Raw genomic sequence first — 17,941 nt, 5'->3', positions numbered from 1 at the left:
TATCTATCTATCTATCTATCTATCTATCTATCTAATAATCACATTTACTTTGATTGTTCCTACAAACAGGAAATAAGATTCTGCTTCAGCTATTCTGTTAAATTCCAATCAAAAATGCTTTAACAGCTGAGCTGTGTGCCAATCAAGTCAATAGAAACAAAGTCAGACAGATATGAAGTAGTCCATAAGCAGACACCCAGAGTGGGCTTGGGCTTATTGGGTCTATTTGTCATTGATGTAAAAAAAAAAAATAAACAAAAAAAAACAACAAAACACAAGTAAACCCATGATTTATTTTTTAAAAAGATCTCTCCTTGGGAATTTGTTTCCAATTCTTAAAAATTAGTTCGGAGAGTCATGGAGAAAGTTCTCAAGGGAAATCAAGCTGCTTAGCTACATTCATAGCATGTTGGCTCCATGAGAATAGCCCTCTCTCTGTCAAACACTGATTTCTGTGACACCTGCTCCCTTCCTGAAACAAAACGCGGTGTTGTCTTCACCTTCATAACCTCAGAGGATGCATCTGCATGTTCCTCCATCGACATACATTTTAAGTCCCAGTTATTTTTTATTAGGAGATCTAGAGCTGTCCTTGTAAAGCACATAGGTGTTTTTTTTCTTCTTTTTAATGACAATGATTGTTGGATTTTAATATCATAAACATGGCGTCTTCTCATCAGTATTAAGACTGCATTACTTTTCTGCAGCAACTCAGATTTAGATTTAAGTAATGACTCCATGTTGTAGCAGAAGAAAACAGAGCGTATATGTGTGAAGAATTTTTCCTTTGAGTTACAATCTCTGCATGCAGAAAACCTTAAAAAAACAAAAAAAAAACAAAAAAAAACATTAAAAGGTATCACAAATACTGAGCGTGTCAGACGTGTGCAGCCTTAAAAATCGAACGTTGCGGAGCTGAGGAGTGAGTGCAGGCGGCCGACTGGGGTCATCGTGTGGTCACCTGTCATCACAGATGCTTCAGTCAATTAAAACTCGGGCGCTTTAACCGCGGCTGCGATAACCTTGAAATATTCCAAACCCTAAAAAATGAACCACTCTTACCCCGCTCCATCTTTCGGATTTAACTCAACGTCTGCGTGCGCCGCTGCGACCGGCTTGTCGGATGCTCTACGGTCACTGTGACGTCTCTGACCTTAACGGCGCTTTCGGAAAACAACTACGTTAAAGAAACGTCCAGGGATTCATCCAGAACCGATCCGACTGCTGCAACTGTGCGTTTCGGGCCAGAGAACATTTATTTATAGCCTCTTTTCTTGGCTGAAACAGCTTGTCCTCATTCAGACCAAATGTGGTTTTCACTAACGTTTCTCTCAGCCAACAAACACAACGCAACACATTTAAAGGGGTGAAAGAAAAAAAACAACCCCCGTCACGGAGAGGAACTGCTCGTCTTACCTCAGCGCTGCGCTTCTGGCTTTGGTCTTGTCAGACACCTGTAAGGACACAGACACGGAAAGAGACATTTAGACACTCAGGCTTTGTTTATATGTCTGACTGATGCATTTAAACCATGTGATTTTCAATCTATTTGTGCACTTCATAATTTATTTATTACATAACATGTATGTATGCTTTTCAGTTATGCGTAAAATTGTATTTATTTGTTCTATGAAGTTATTGGTGCTTATAGTAATTAAAACTATACATTTGTGTGATGCTACTTGCTAGGCTAACAGCAGTAGCATAGTACAGAAAACTCAGGGAATCTGTCAAATAGTGTTGATTTGGGTATTACTGGTTTAAAACAGACATTTTGACAAAAGATTTTGGTATGACTTGCAATGCAGTGACACTAACCTGTGTTTATTTGGTGCTGTGGAAATGTGTATAAAAACAGATTTAAAAACATACAGAAAAATAAAACTAAGACGACTCAGCATAGTCTGCAGATATTAAACTAATTTACTCTCCATTCCTCCCTTTTCAACTTTTGTCCCTTTCAGGAAACGAATCGGGTGATTGTGTTTGGCAGGAAAGCCCCTCCTCCTCTTCCTCATCATTCTTCAGTTCTGTACATCAATTACAAAAGAAAAAAAAACAAACAAAACAGAACCGAACGAACAAATGAACGAGAGAAAACCCAATTTCTCCAAATGTCAAGCCGGTGTTTTCTCTTCCAGGACTATTGCTCAGCAATTAAAATGAATTACTGAACACCAAAAAGAAAAAGAAAAAAAAAGGACATTTTCTCCTTTCCGGCTTGTTGTTTCCTGCCCTCTCTAGGAATAAGGTGATTAACTGAACCAGTGAAGTTTCTGGGAGATCGATGCAGAGCTGCAGGCTACAACAACAAACCTCCTCAGATCTTTGGCTTTTGGAGGCTTGAGGGAAGCTCACAGAGAAGATCTATGTGTGAATATATTAACCCGGCTGGTGGCTTGGCTTGGATTTAAATAAAGCACAACCCAGCCGGTGTTCAGACGCGGAGTCTCTGCCGTCGGAGAGCGGCTGGAAGTGTCGTTCCCGACAAAAGGGAAGAGGAGAAAGAAAAAAACAAAAAACAAAAGCTAAAAGAGAGCTTAAAGAGCTATGAGACCCATACGATTCCCTATTTTTATGTGGGTGCCAGACGTCCCGGTGTTTCACAGCAGGCCTGGCGGTGAAGACTTAACAAGACGCCCACGATGTCTTAAACAGAAACCAGACAATAAATTCAGTGCTTGTCCTCACGGTTTGTTTCAGCATGAGAGACTCCATAAAGCGGCGCTAACACCTGAACACCGAGTATGAAATCTGTTCTCCTGATGCAACTCTTGCTCCCTGGCTGAAAGTACAACAGCGACCAAATCTTCGCTTTAGTATATTGCCACAATTTAGGGAAATTTTCAGTGGCAGCGATCCGGATTCGATGTGATTTGTTGGACTGAACGTCGCCGGTGGTGTGTTGCTTGCAGTTTTGATGCCAAACATTACTGACCGGTTGCGGCTTGGACTCTTAGCATCAGGTACCAAGATGGTAGCAGCAGATCCTTTAAGTCGGAGGCCTCAAACTCCATTCCTCAAGGTTAGGAGTCCTGGAACTTTTAGATGTCTCTCTGCTTCAGCACACTTGGCTCCAATGTTAGCTCATTAGCAGAGCTCTGTAGAGTACGACTGTTTGCTAGTGAGGCAGGTTAGCCATTTAATTCAGGTGTGTAGGACAAGGAACATATCTAAAAGATGACAGAGGATAAACGGTTTTTCTGGAATGCCAAGTTGTTTCTCCACCATAAGCAGGTTTAGCAGCATGACTGTTGTGTTGATTGACAGCGCTAAGGCCCTCCCCCTGGTTCTGAGTGGTTATTTCTGGTCCGAAGTGATACATTTCTTCAGATGGCTATAGTAGGGGAGGAGACGCAGGAGACTGATCTTTTCTTGGCTTATCCATCAGGGCATTTTAACAAATATATCAATTTTTATTTTTTTTTTCTTTATAAAAGTTACATGCTCTTTCTTTTGTGGCAAGGTTTCATATATAATTTAGGGAAAAAGGTCACAGACAAGATATGGATTATCTCTAAGCACTGTGAGGATAACAAAAGTTATAAGGGTTATTTCACATCTCGTCCATCCATCCATCCATCGTTGGATAAGAGGCCCAAACGTTTAAAATGTTCCCATGTGGTCTTTGTGTGGCCCATACTTCCAAAGACGGGTCCTGTGTGCATTCAGAGCACGCAGCTGACTGTGGAACCAAAAGGGGCGTGGCTTACAAGTCCCGGTATTCCCCAGAGCAACGTTTCTGACGTGTAGATGTCATCCGCTCATCATCCTGATGCAGGCACTTCACATCCATTCAGTGCTTCAAATATAAGCGGTTGTGAATGTTACAAGGATCAGATTCTGCTGAGTGAGGAGTTTCTCTGATCAGACGGTCTCTGGAAGCCCCCGCGCTCCAGCTGCGCACTCCCTGCTGCGTCTGCAGCTGTCCTCACTTCCTGTCGTATCACTCATTCCACACTGGACCAAAACTGAATAGATTTGACTGAATTAGACGGCCCTCTGCAAAGGGCCTCCAGGTGACTCTTAATGTAGTATTTTGTAAATAGCCTGAGATAAGCTGACCAGACTGATTTCCCCGGATGTTTCTACCACCCTTCCTTCATCTGACACTTTCCCAAAGCAAACTCTCCTCCGACTAGCTCTCCTGCTGAATGTTACATGTCAGGCAAACAGCACACACACTGCAAAAGAAAAAAAAGAAATATGAGAACACCTCAGAATACGTCCTTTTATTTTTTTGTCGTTTTTACTTGACAAACTCGACCTCGCTCAAATTTGGGTGAGTCGGACGTTTTCATAAGAAGACGGAACCTTTTGAGCTCGACTTAGCTCGGACCACGGGGATCGGTCAGGGACAAAGGACAGAGCCGCACCGGTAAATTGGCTTGTTGTTTCCTGTCAGTTTCTGTAGTCATTAGGCGCCGCTTTCCACTTTCCGTCGCCGCGCCTTTTCCCTCTCTCCTCCATCTCTCCTTCCTGCGCGCCGTCTTCCAATTCCCTCCTCTCCTCCGTCTCTTTTGCTCTTTGCCAAAAACATATTCATCATCCTCCTCTGCTGCCCTCACCGCGCTCTGCCACAGCATACTAATGATAGTGTGCATCTGTGTGTGTATGTGTGTGAGGGACACACTGTCAGAGTGTGTTTATGTGTTTGTTGCCATAAATTCTTGGGAGTGGAGCCTTACACGGCTGCATGCGCTTCTCTGTGGGTGCATGTGTGTAATACATGGCCGTCCATGTGTTTGATTACGAATGTGTTTTTTGTGTTTTTACTTGGGGCTATAAAGGCTTGATAATACGCCATGCACTCATTTGCTATAAGCCTGTTAGCGGCGTCCACAGATAAATGGCGCTGAATTCATCTCGGGCCCTACGCTTTTCATCATCGCCGTCGTTCAGCCTGCTGCTTTTCTTTCGTCTGTCTTTATCTCGAGATCTCTGTCGCTCCCATCATTCTTTCTTTTTTCTTCCACACGTTGTGCTGCTTTTCCCAAAATCGTTCCCTGTGCCTGTCTTCATCAGAGATCAATGGTAAAAAAAAGAAGAAAAAAAAAGGTAAAACTACTTTATTTCTAGTTGAGAAATAAAAAGAAAAAGTTCAACTTTCTGAAAAAGATATAATGAAGTAAAGTCTTTCATTTCTCTGTCTATATGTATATTTTAGAAATAAAACAAAGAAATGTGTTTTTATGTTAAAATCTTTTCAGGAAAATCAACAGGTTCTGATGTGACGTCACTCTCTTCAGAGACTGAATGCTAACGCTAGTTAGCGTAGCCTTAGCATAGCTACAGATGATGCCGGATAAACAGTTTTCCTGTAACGGTGAGTTGTTTCTCCTTCATTAGCACGTTGAGGAGATGGAGGAGGAGGTCGACCTGTTCACAGACTGTCACAACATGGTGGAAGTTTTAAGAAATATGCAATCGCTAAAAAGCTTTTCTCCCTAAGAATCTTGTTATAAAGCAATAGAAAATCTTCCTCTGAAAAACCACCAAACACCACTGTCAGTGTTTTGATTTTTACTTTTCAACTAAAATCAATATAGTGTGACCAACAAACAGCTGTGATTTCAGCTAAAAGAACAAAAATATGAACCTTGTACATTATTATGGCATCTAGAAAAAATAAATAACTTTGTTAATCCTGATTGACCTAAAACAGGAAACAACTAAACAACTATTATTTTGGATATATAATGTGGTTTTTATCATATTTATTTCCAAAGAAATGATAAATAATGCTCTGGGTGATTTAAATAGATGCTTTAGTGAATAAGCAACATAACTGGTAATTGAGGTAAATAGAATAGAATCACAGTATTAATATAAACTGGTGAAATTTAGTGTGTGAATTCAGAGCACTGTGTCCATGGCTTTGATCTTAACAAAGTATCAGGCATGGACTTTGTTAGCATCCCTAACTTCCTGTTCTGAAATGACCCAGATTGGCGTCGGGGACAAAAAGTGCCTGATTGGAACGCGGCAACGTGAAGTTTACATTATTAACACTGACATTTAGTATTACTTAAATAAAGTACATGTTTAACTGGCGAAGTACTCGCAGTGCCTTTAAAGACGGCAAAAATAAATGAATATATGCATGGAGACAATAAATTAATAACGCGCTTCCTTTCTCATCCCGGCTCCTCGCCACGCCAGGAGTAATTCAACGCCGGGGCGTGCTTCTGAACGCACACTAAATATCTGTGATTAAAAGATCTCATTTCGGTATAATTACAACAACTAAAACCACTATAAATGACCTGCCATCGTTTATAATTATTATGTCTTACCCCGGTTGTAATTATATAATCAAACGGGGAGTTAAAAGGGGATGAGAGGAATCTGTATCTTTTCATTAACGGAGAATATCTGGCGGACTCTTTGATGAGCGCTGATATCCGTCTGCACAGTGGGGGAGGGAACCGAAGCACGGACCCCACTGACTGCTTTGAACTCATCTCTGGCATCATTAGCGCGTGATGACAGTGATTAGCAAAGAGAAGGCCACACTGCCAATTTTCATATGGGAAAGAAAAAAAGACAAAAAAAAAAATAATAAAGAGGACATCGTTCAACGTTCAATGTTCAATGTCCATGTTCAACGTGCCCCGCAGTGACAAATCTGAATTCTTTAGTCAGCAGACACGGACCGAACACGATTACGTCACAGCTTCTACGGGGAAAAATAAAATAAAACGCGACAAAGTGCTAAGCGGACAGGGACACACTCTTCCAGATTCAAACACGTTAAAGCTGGGGCCTTTTTACAAAACTAAACTAAAACGGCACTGAAGTTACGCCACAAATAAAGGTGACTGATAGAGTGTGAAAAAGTGAGACTTTTAGCTACTTCCATTCACTGTGGCTTTGTTTTCCACAAGAACAAGCTGCTGGATGTCTGTGTGCATCCGGCTAACGATGCTGGTCAGAAGTGGAGCAGAAATGATGCCTGCCTCAGTAATAGTAGGCCTGTCGCCATAAGCAATGAATCAATTAATCACAAAATGAATTAAAACGACAGCAATAATTTTCATTTGTGTGATTTGAAATGTACAATTAATCACCTGATCAAAAGTATGGAAAATTGTGACTCAGTTATTGTCAAATGACTTCATGCATGTCGGACAGTAATGAGCGCTTTCTATGTTTCCTTACTGGAGCTGGTGTATAACAGACTACCACTTGCATTCTCATGATGCTGTTGCTAAACAACCACAAAAAGGAACAAAAAAAGAAAAGGAAAAAAAAAACTCCTTGGAGAGTTTGTGCCTGCCACCATGACAGCCGTCCTCCAGACTTCCCATTCATTTAGGAATCCAGACTTTTCTGTGACACTCCTAATTAGTCTTCTGTTAGTCGCACTTTTATCGATGATCCTTGAAATGCTTCTATAATTCGATCTGGAGAGCACAGACGCAATAAACAAACATGACATTTGAAGATTGCCGTGCTCGGAGATCTCAGCAGCAGCAGCAGCAGCAGCAGCTAGTTTGATCTCATTAAAAAAATAAAAAGAAGAAAAGGTCTCCGATGGATTCCAGGCTTTACTGGGAACTGAGTAAAGGATCTGAGCGTTTCCCCTGCCAGGCTGCCTGGCCGACCTCGTGGCGCTGCAGTAATGCGTCCGACTCCGGAGCAGAGAGGTTACGTGTTCAGATGGCATCAGGGCCGCTTCCTCCAGCTCTATATGTTGACTTTAGTTAGAAGCAGAGCAGCCGTTTGACCCTGTACCCTTTAAGTTGTGAACGGGGCTGATTTGAAAAGTCCCAATTTCGATTTGTCAGAAAAAAATAAGTAAATAATTATGAAAGTGTATTTATTGCCATCTTTAAAAGATATTTACCTGATGATTCGTTGAATACGGTGTTAGTGTCTCTTGAACTTGTACAAACACAAGCTTCAGTGGATCTTGTTGGGGTTTTAAAGGCGTTTTAACGCCTGGTATTCCGGGAGATTCGGTTCAGTTGGGAACAAAAGTTGCAATATTTGTTCCACTTTCAGCTGCTGTGCGTCTCTCTCACACTGACCTGTGTCAAACCGACCAAACCCTTCTAAAAACCTGTTCCCCTCCTCGCCTGTGGTGGCGCCGCATCAAGAACCATTGAAGGAAGCAACATGAAAACATGTGAAGACGCTGCTGAGCGCAACTTCCTCCTTCACGAAATGAAAACAAAGATGGAGCGGTGTCAGATTTTAGTGGTTGTAGGATTTCTCTTTTGTCTTTGGAAAAGCATCATGATCCATTTCTCCCCACAAGTGCTAGATACACACGTTTATATTGGTTTTATTTACCCAGAATGCCCTGCGCTGTGGTCCGCTTCCTGCTTTTAAAGCGACTTCTGGTCCTCTTGGTGTTCACATATGCTTTTGAACCGCACCAGAGTTCAGTTTTTTGGTCACACCTCCTCAAACAAACTGAAACCTTCTAGGCAAATGAATCAGAGCTCGACTAAAGCAAACTAATGACAGATGTTTCTGTAATGCAGAATTCTGAGGCAGAAGGAAAGTGGTAAGTGGTTTTTAATGTGTATTATTTTTAAAGTCTATCATGCGTTGCTGTTCAGCGTGCGCTGATGTATCACTTTACATAAGCAAACCGCGACCTACAAAACTGTCCGTATTGTTATTTTTAATGTTTTCTCCACAGTTTGTTCGATGAAAAAAATCAATAAACATCAATACATTTGAAAATACGATTAAATATAGCTAATATGTGTAGTGATGCAAATCACACTTCTTCATGTGACTGGTGTCCTATAGAAGAATATTACAAAAGGGAATGTTTTTCAAAAGCAGCATTTGTGTTTGTGGGGCTGTTATCGCCGTGACACACAGCCACAGTCACACAGTTACAAATAGAGAAGTTGTAAATAAATTTTATTGTCATTTTTATTGTTATCACAATAGTAACGTGAATAATAGCGACAAAACTTGAAGATAAACTGCAGAGCAACCTCACCTGTTGTTCAGCTTCTTCTTCATCACTGCTGATCTTCAGGTCATCCTCCAGCATCCTGCGCGCGCGCACACACACACACACACACACACACACACACACAGGGGCAGATGGGTTACCGCAGCCATGACCGTATGTTGTTCCCTTTGAAGACTCTTTCCAGTTAACGGATGGATTACACTGCTGAAACGGTGCTGGTGACTCATGTTGGGGAAGAAGGATGAAGGAAAATCCTACCAGATGCTCAGGTTTTAGTGAACAGACACAAAGAGGATTGTTTTTCACCTGGACGCCCCATTTACTTCTACTTAGGGCTGAGACTTTAATGCGTTCATTTCAATTAAGTACATAGTACATACGTGTCGAACATTTTGACGCAATTAATGTGATTGTCTTTTATTTTACGCAAAAATCCAGAGCCGGAACCTTTGTATTTGCGCGTTTCTGGTATGCCCGTAAATCTGATGCACAGACAGTGTCAGCAGACAACAGTGATGGATGACAAAGCTGCTTTTCTTAGCCCACAGTGGGTTCATTTTTACTTCAAAAACATGATCTGATTGTACGTTGGAAAAGGCTCCTGTTATGTTCAAGATGTGCTACAAGGAGTTAGTTTATACCTGAAACTATTCAGCTCTAAAATAGCATCCCAATGCTAACCATGTAGCATTGAGATGTCCCCAATGCTAACCTGGCACACATGGCTAATGTTGCTATCGTCACTAAAGTAACTAACATTTTGAAGAAACATGGTCACCAAGTTCACAAAGTTTCTGAAACACTATGAACTAAGAGAGTGAAACAGATGACTAAGTCTTCCTTTTATTGTTTTTTTTTGTTATCTTTTTGTTGTTCCTTTATTATTTAGATTAGTTTACCTTGTGGATTAAGTCGTTTAATGTAAATCTGACGTCAAATGTATCACTTGCTTTGTGTTACAAAAATTCAATAAATATAATGACGTTGCTAAAGTTGCTGACAGTCCAGTCTGTTGTTTGAATTACCCAAACAGATTTAAAGCCATATAAACATGTCTATTTATTCAATAATTTGGCAGCACAAAAGGCTTTTAAAATTTAAAACATTGCTTCTTTTGTCGTCAAGGTTTTTGATTAAAATGCGGTTAATTAGCAATCTTACAATTAGCTCGATTAACAATTTGAATCGAGTCCCAACACTACTTCTGATATTATTATTTTTTTGTGTGTTTTAATCTCTCAGAAAGGAAAAAACACAACACAACCTCACTATTAGCCTCATCTGCTCGTTAGCTCACAGGTTCAGGTGTGTATGTGGACCAGCGAGTTGCTGCAGCATTTCACACACACGCCCCCCCACTCAACACCCACACACCGGCTCCTTTTATTTTGAGCTGGCGCTGCTATTGTTATGACAGGAGAATCCCCTGAAGGGATTTTTACTGCCTGACGAACCGCTCTTGTCAGTACCTGAAACGCTAAAAAATACAAAAAATAAAAAAACTGAAGCACATTGAGGAGGAGTAGGAAGAGAGGGCGAAAAAAAATCTGCACTATGTAAGGGGCAATGATAGATATGTTTGAATGGATGAATAATGGATTCATATTTCATTTCGTAAAAGGAGGGACAGATGGAGAGAGAGCGATAGTGAGCGCGATGGAGACGATAATGGCCGGGAAGAGACGGGGAAGCGAGAGAGGCAGGCGGGTCGGTGGCGAGGACATGAATACACCCAGGAAGAGGGAATCAGCGCTGCTGGGGACAGACGCAGTCAGATTTAAAACCGTTAAGGACCGAAGAGCTAAAACGTGACGTGGAGCCTCTCGCTACTGCGAGGTGAGCAACGAGGGGGGAAAATAAATAAATACATTTTAAAAATCTGCCTCACAGAACGCGTCAAAAAAAGACGCCCAGGAATTAAATGATTCCCGAGCAGAAACTTTCAGAGGCAGATCTGGCCGAGTACAGAATGAATCGACTGGCTTCAAGGACGGACCGCGAAGCCGAACACGCGGCTCACGGCTCTAATTTGGCCGCTTCAAACGCGGACGCCTCTGGACGCTTTTCAGTTGCCAATTTAAATGGTTGCTGCCCGAGGTTTTCAAAGCAAAAGCTCCTTTTTTTATTTAAAAAAAAAAATCTTTAAAGGACTTCTGAGGATTTACTGGCTAACACTGGCTTTACAGGTGAAAAGGAAAGTAAGAATATTTAACCACTTTTTCAAAAATATACAAAGAATGAGTAATATCTAGTCAGTATTTACTTCATGGAGATTGCCAAATTTTTAAATTCCCCTCCAATGACAGAAAATGTTGCAAAGTTGTGAAGCGGAATGTAAATGATGATCCTTTACCAATAAAAATCTGAAGACTGCGGTGTGAATTTGTGTTCTGAATTTTTCATTCCCGAAATTTAAATTCAGTGCAAACCTTTACCATAACTGCACTGCAAAAATACAAAATCCTACAAAGTGTTTTAGTCGAGTTTCTAGTGCAAAGATATAATTGCCACAAGTAACTTTTCAGCATGATGGAGCTTGTGTTTGGTAAATAATACCTTAATATTGATGAAAAAGCACTAGTTCCACATGCAGATTGTTTCACCTGTAACATGGGAAAAATGTCTTATTAGGGAAATAATCTGACAATTGAACTGTTACTTTTTCATCAATATTAAGGAATTATTTACCAAAAACAAGCTCTCGTATCAAGCTGAAAAGTTACTTGTAAGTGAGGGTTTTTTATTTTTTTATTTCAGATGTACTAAAATATTTACACTATAAAGACAAACTTTTGGGCTTGAGTCCAATATCCTGTTTGTGGAGGAAAACCAGCACAGCACATCACCCACGACACTAAAACACGGTGATGGAAGCGTCATGCTGTGAACACGCTCGTCTCCAGACCTGAAAAGCTGCTGCAGTCAGAAACCAGAAAGACGTGCAGCTGCTTTCTGCTCACAGTTACGGTTTGGGTTCTAACGTCGGCCCGCCACATAAAGACGCAACAGAAAAACTGAGGTCTGTGGCCGTAGTTTGGATCACGTCAACTATTTTGGAGGCAAACCGTATTCCTTCGAAATAGTTGACGTGAGCCATGACATTTTGGTTTGTCACATCAAAAGACCCAGCAGAAAACACTGAGCTCTGTGGCTGAATCATGACTCACATCATGTTTGGATCAAACTGTTTCCACTGTTTGACAATAATGTTTTTAACCAGCGTTCTCAGCAAAGAGATCATTTATTTCAGCAAAGTGATGCCACACAACAGGAGACGCATCGATTAACTCCTCCAGCAAACTACAACATATATATAGGACTGTTACACTAAGAAAATAAAACAATGAAATAAAAAAAAAACTACAGCAGTACAATATCACCTAAATAAAGAATAAAGACTTCAGAACAAAGTCATAATAGTACGAGAATAAGGTCAAAATATTATGATAATATATCCTCCTAATAGTATAACTGTTCTCAAATTATTGTCTTTATTGTCATATTATTTTGTCTTTATGCTCAAAATACTATGGACTTATTCTTGCAATATTTTGACTGTATTCTTGTGACATTTTGAATTTATTCTCATAATATTTCCATTTTATTATCATAATATTATGACTTCATTCTCATGTTATTTCAACTTTACTCTCTTACTTTTACGTTTTTATTTTTTCTTACTATAGCCCTGGTACTGTGTCGTAGACATACAGAATTTTAAGCGAGTGTTTCTACTCAAAGCACTCGGCTGACTCAGATCCACCCTGACCTGAACCCGCTGTTCGTGGACAAACCCCCCCAGAGTCCGGGTCAAAAACAGCAACAGCGCCGCCCGTAAGCAGCCGACATCTTGTTTTCTCCTCATCAGCCGCTCGCCTGCTGCAGGTAAATACCAAAAGCGGCGATCCTTTCACCTGAAACAGCGGCAGGAAGTGAACATGTAACCCTGGGATCCGCTAGTGCCTTGCTCTGCGAACGCAGAGCCAAACTCTCCCAACAGGTGGAAAGTCGTTTTTTAAGACAAGAAGCGTTTCTGATGCCACCAAGATGGACTCACTCGTAGGCAGCTGTCTGAAGGTCATGTGATCGGATCTTGGCTAAACCAAAGCCGGGCTCTTCAGCGCTGAATGAAGATAATTCATCGCTTTCAGGGTTGTCTGTGTTTCCTCCAATAGAGTAAAGATTCAGGAAAAATAACATTTACATCTGATGAACATGCGGTAGACCCGTTCATCATAGTGAGCATTTTATGCTTATGAGCATAAAATGCTCATAAGCATAAACAATAAGCAACCTAATGCCTGCAGTAAATGAAGCGTCGTGTTTATTAGTGGCAAATATAACAAACAGATTAAATAAGCAGCTTTTTCTTCTCCTTTTTTTTAAAGCAGAAAATTGACCTTTTTTTTCTTTTGGTGAGCAGAGCGAGAATCATTTAATATAATCCCATTAAAAATAGAACGATTATATTTTCATAAGTTTCTGTTGCCTTATTTCCTGAATTCATTTGCAAAAACATCAAAAAACTAAACTAACTGCATTGATCACGTTACACAAAAGCCAAATTAATTAGCGACTGTTTTGTTGATTTAAAACAGTTTTAAATCAACAAAACACGTTAGCCACATGTGGCTAGCATTTGGTTAGCATTACCCACATTAGCCACAATTTGGCAGAGTCAAAACTTGCTTTTAACTTTTCCAGTGAATCAGTTTGAATTTTTTATTTTTTTTGACATTGCTTTAACTTTCAGACTGTTTCATCACCACTTGACTGTTTTGATTCAACTCTGAAAATGATATCTACGCCACAAAACCACTAAATCTTACCAAGTATTTTTTTGGTCCAGTTTCTAGTGTAAATGTTTTAGTTCGATTGGAAAAAGACAAAACTATCTTAGAAGTAGCTTTTTAGGAGCATGTTGTAAGTCATTATTAATTCCCTAAATATTGTTGAAAAAGTTCCAGTTCCACAGGCAGATTTTTTTTTCACTTGTAACAATATTTTTCCCACATTATAAATAAAACAATCTGCCATATTAAGATGTTATCCACTTGAAACAAGCTTCTATATCTGCCGAAAAGTCACCTGTAAGTCAGTTTTGTCGTATTTCAAGTGTACTAAGATATTTGCACCAGGAACTAGACCAATAATACTTGGTAGGATTTTGTGTTTTTGGAGTGAACACTCAACAAAATCATCCATGAAAAGGTGACTTTTCCGTGACTCATCTAGAGTCACGTCCCACAGAAAAAAATCCACAAAAACTGAAACGCGGAATCCGCTGGAAATCTGGAAAAGTTTGACATTCGAGGTGTTTGCCGCTCGTGTGACTGAATAATTAATTCAACTGGTTAAATGTGGGATCAGTAAGGCTCACAGGGGTTCTGCCTTCTCGGTCTCATCCCACTCTGCGAGTGATGTGGAGCGAACGGAGGTGTTGCAATACGCTGCTGGCTGGGGTTAAATTAATGTAGCTGCACTTTCCCGCTCTGATCCACACAATCCTTTTTTTTTTTTTTCTTTTCCCCTTCCCACCACAAGTGAATTCCATCCAAGAGTCAGGTTTAATTTTACCTTGAGGCTCAAGAAACAGCAGCAGGTTTAGAAATTCTCAATGTGTGTGTGTGTGTGTTTGAGGAGAGGTACTCACGACTTCTGCGGTGCGGTGGATGGTTTAGCAGCGGGTTTGTTAGCCGGCACCGTACATCTCTCTGCAACACAACGGGAGGAAGAGGAGGAGGGGAGACGACAGAGGATGTTCAATCATTCTTGACATCGTTTTGCATAAGTCAAGGTTTGTCTGTGTGCTTGACCAGAAGCCAAACTAACATAACAGGAGTCTTGTAGCATTGTTACCCCTGGACAATGACTCTGCCACAGTCTGTTTGCGTTGCCAGGTTTTGAAGAGCACAGCACTCATTTTATTTATTTTTGCAATAAAACCTGACTAGATTATTTATTTCTCCTAGTAACTGTTCAGACAGTTTCTTTTTTTTTTTTCCTTGGAACCAAGTCCTTTGAATTCCTGTTTTGCTCAGCAGTTTCACTTCCTGACAGAAAAGGCGAGCCGGGAACTGTTGGGCTTCACTGGCGCCCAGCAAACATCTCAAAGCGCTTAAGTCGGGCTTTAATGTAAAATTATTTTTTTTTTAAATCAGCAACCTCTGAAAAGCACTTGAGGAAGAGTTTTGTTAAAATTGCTGCACATATGCAGGTGAGAGCCTGGGGGATCTGAAAGAAGTCAATATTCAAAGTTTTAGGATGTTGCGTGGCGCTCTGTGTCGATTTTCACTGCAGCAGGGAGAATTTTACCTCCCGTTGTTCTACTGCATCACAAAAAGTTTTCACGCTGTCTGCTCCGCTTGTCGCCAGCAGCACTGGACTTTGAATTTGGTTGTCAAACGTTTGTGTTGCAAAAATTTTGGTTTGTGTTGCTATCATTTTAAAGGCATTAATAAATGTTTCCAGAGGTCATGAGAGGTCAACCAGCCAGACCATGTTTACAAAAAAAATTCAAAGAAACATGGTGTCAATCAATTTGTGCTACTTTTGTGCTGCAAAACGCTTTTGTTTGTGGTGCTAGAATTTCTAAGAAAAAAAAAGATCAGAGGTCACCAGAGGTCAACCTGCCTTTCCCAGTGCTACACTGACAAAATAAAAAATAAGAAATTATTTAAATTAATTTTGCTGTTTGTGCAGCAAAATTTTTTGTTTGTGCCACTATCCTTTTAAAGACACTGAGATTTGTTACCATCATTGTTAAGATCAACCAGTCAGCTCACATTTACAAAATCAAGTGAAATACGGTGTCAATCGACTTGTGCTACTTTTGTGCAGGAAAAATTTGTTTGTGCCGATCTACTTTTTAATACGTACATAAAAAAGTTTCCAGAGGTTATCAAAGGTCAACCAGACTTCCCATCCTCCCACATTAACAGTCAAACAAAATTGATATAAATACATTTTGCTGCGTTTGTGTAGCTAAGATTTCATTTGAGCCGCTATAATTTTAAAGATATTAATAAATGTTTCCAGAGGTCATCAAAGGTCAATCAGCCAGTCCAGATTTGGAAAATCAGACAAAATATGATGCAACTTATTTTGTGCCGCTTTTGCACTTGTGCCGATATAATTTTTAAGACTTTAAATAAAAAGTTTCCAGAGGTCATCAGAGGTCAACCTGTCCTATCTGCTCATATCGACAAAGAACAAAACTGATGTGAATTAATTTTGCTATATTTGTGCGGCTAAACCTTTTTAGTATCACAGTTGATTGACATTGACAATTTTGCTTGGTTTTGAAAATGTGGACTGGCTGGTTGACCTTTGATGACCTCTGGGGACATTTATCAATATCTTTAAAATGACAGCAGCACAAACAAAAGATTTTTGCTGCACAAACGTTTGACACTAATTTTGTTCAGTATGATGGAGGATGGAGAAGGTGGGAGGCAACTTCACTCAGGTGGCGCAATTTACATAACCAGACATAAAATGGAGGATTTTCCTCTAAATGAAAGCATAAACTCCTGATGTTGGGTGAGAAGGTCTGGTTCAGGTCACTCATGTTCCTTCACATCAAACTCCTCCATTTTTTTTTATGAATCTGTATTTGTTACATAACAATCTCAACTGATCCCACTGTGAAATATTTACATATTTAGATTGTGAACCATGAAACCCTTTGTCAGCTTTTACAAAAATATTGTTTCTGTTTTGCATAATACACAGAAAAACCTAAAGATAAAACATGGCACTTTATGATATAAGTTCACACGTATGTAACTTTCACATCAATCGCATAAACACTCTATCAAACTTTTAGTGATCATCAGTCCAAACCGCTTCCTTACATATATGCTGAATGTCGTTATCGTCATAGAAACCACAACGTCAGTCGTAACTTCAGCTGCTGTGTTTACAGTCTGATAGACTTACTCTGGGTGTTGTAGGCTGAGGTCACATGCTGGGTCTCCTGGCCAAACGGGAGAGAGAGGAGAGAAAAAAAAACAGAAAAAATGAGTTTAATGAATGAGTTTTGTTATATTTACGTTTTTTTTAAATGGAATTTGCCAAACGGGTGCCTTACTGTTTAATCAGGCAAAAGCACAAAACTCTTTTTCACTTTTGGATTTCAGAGTGACATCCATTTCTAACGACAACAATAAAAAAATGGGACTACTGTATTTGTTGAGCTAGTTGAAACTATTTTTTTCTTTTTCTTTTTTAACGTGAGTGCTCACGGTAGGGTCACCATGGTGACGTGTCACTGGCATATAAGTTGTGATTGGAGGCCAAAAATGTTTCTTTTTTTGTGATGCAAAAGACAGCAAAACTAAACCTTTTGTGCAAGAAAAGAAAATAAGACACCATGTTAGCCTTTACGCTGAAGGAGGGTTTTCACCTTTTCTGCTATCTAAGAGCATCATGCTGGGTGGCTCACATAGATCAATCTGTATCCAGTGTTAAGCGACTTTACTTTTTGTGCTGCTCTGAGTGCAAAATGAGAAACGTCTACGGAGAATTCTCATTTTTTTCTTAGTTTCATTGTTCGTTTTTTCTGCTGTCTCCTCTAAGATCGTCAGTGTTATCAGCTCGCTCTGTTTCTTTTCACGTTTTCCTTCTTTACCCTTGACCGCGGCATGCATTTCGATCAAATCATTCTTCCACCGCAGCTCTTTGTGCTTGAAAGCGCGAGTAAGTTGAAGCTAAATCAGAATGAAAAGCGACAATAAACTGCTGCTTTACAACCGAGCTTAAAGTAGGAAAATTAATCCTGGTTTTGACTTTTTTTTTTTTTTTTACAACTGGAACAATTGTAAATTACTTAAAAGAGTCCATTAACACCTATAGCTACACACTGCACAAAACACAAACTCTCAGCAAGTATTTTTGGTCGATTTTCTAGTACAAACATCTTGAAATAAGAAAATAAAGTAACTTTTCAAGTGTCAAGTCAATAATTCGTTAATAATGATGAAAATATACCAGTTCCAA

The 17,941-nt window shown here is 39.9% G+C and overlaps 1 protein-coding gene across 3 annotated transcripts in view; it reads right to left on the bottom strand.

Moving 5' to 3' along the window:
• aff2 (AF4/FMR2 family, member 2) overlaps positions 1-17,941 on the bottom strand; it is a 167,044-nt gene that overhangs the window by 30,668 nt on the left and 118,435 nt on the right. For 2 of the 3 annotated variants that reach the window (XM_016679803.1, XM_016679804.1), the window contains exons 7-10: positions 16,883-16,919; positions 14,595-14,655; positions 8,966-9,020; positions 1,417-1,454 (exon numbers count right to left, since the gene is read on the bottom strand). In XM_016679803.1, the coding sequence (XP_016535289.1) occupies positions 1,417-1,454; positions 8,966-9,020; positions 14,595-14,655; positions 16,883-16,919 (191 nt within the window). The remainder of the gene's footprint in view (positions 1-1,416; positions 1,455-8,965; positions 9,021-14,594; positions 14,656-16,882; positions 16,920-17,941) is intronic. The other variant, XM_016679805.1, reaches the window with a different exon arrangement.

Source organism: Poecilia formosa, unplaced genomic scaffold, assembly GCF_000485575.1.
Source record: "Poecilia formosa unplaced genomic scaffold, Poecilia_formosa-5.1.2 Scaffold221, whole genome shotgun sequence".
Taxonomy (NCBI): domain Eukaryota; kingdom Metazoa; phylum Chordata; class Actinopteri; order Cyprinodontiformes; family Poeciliidae; genus Poecilia; species Poecilia formosa.
This window is presented reverse-complemented; position numbering and strand designations above follow the sequence as displayed.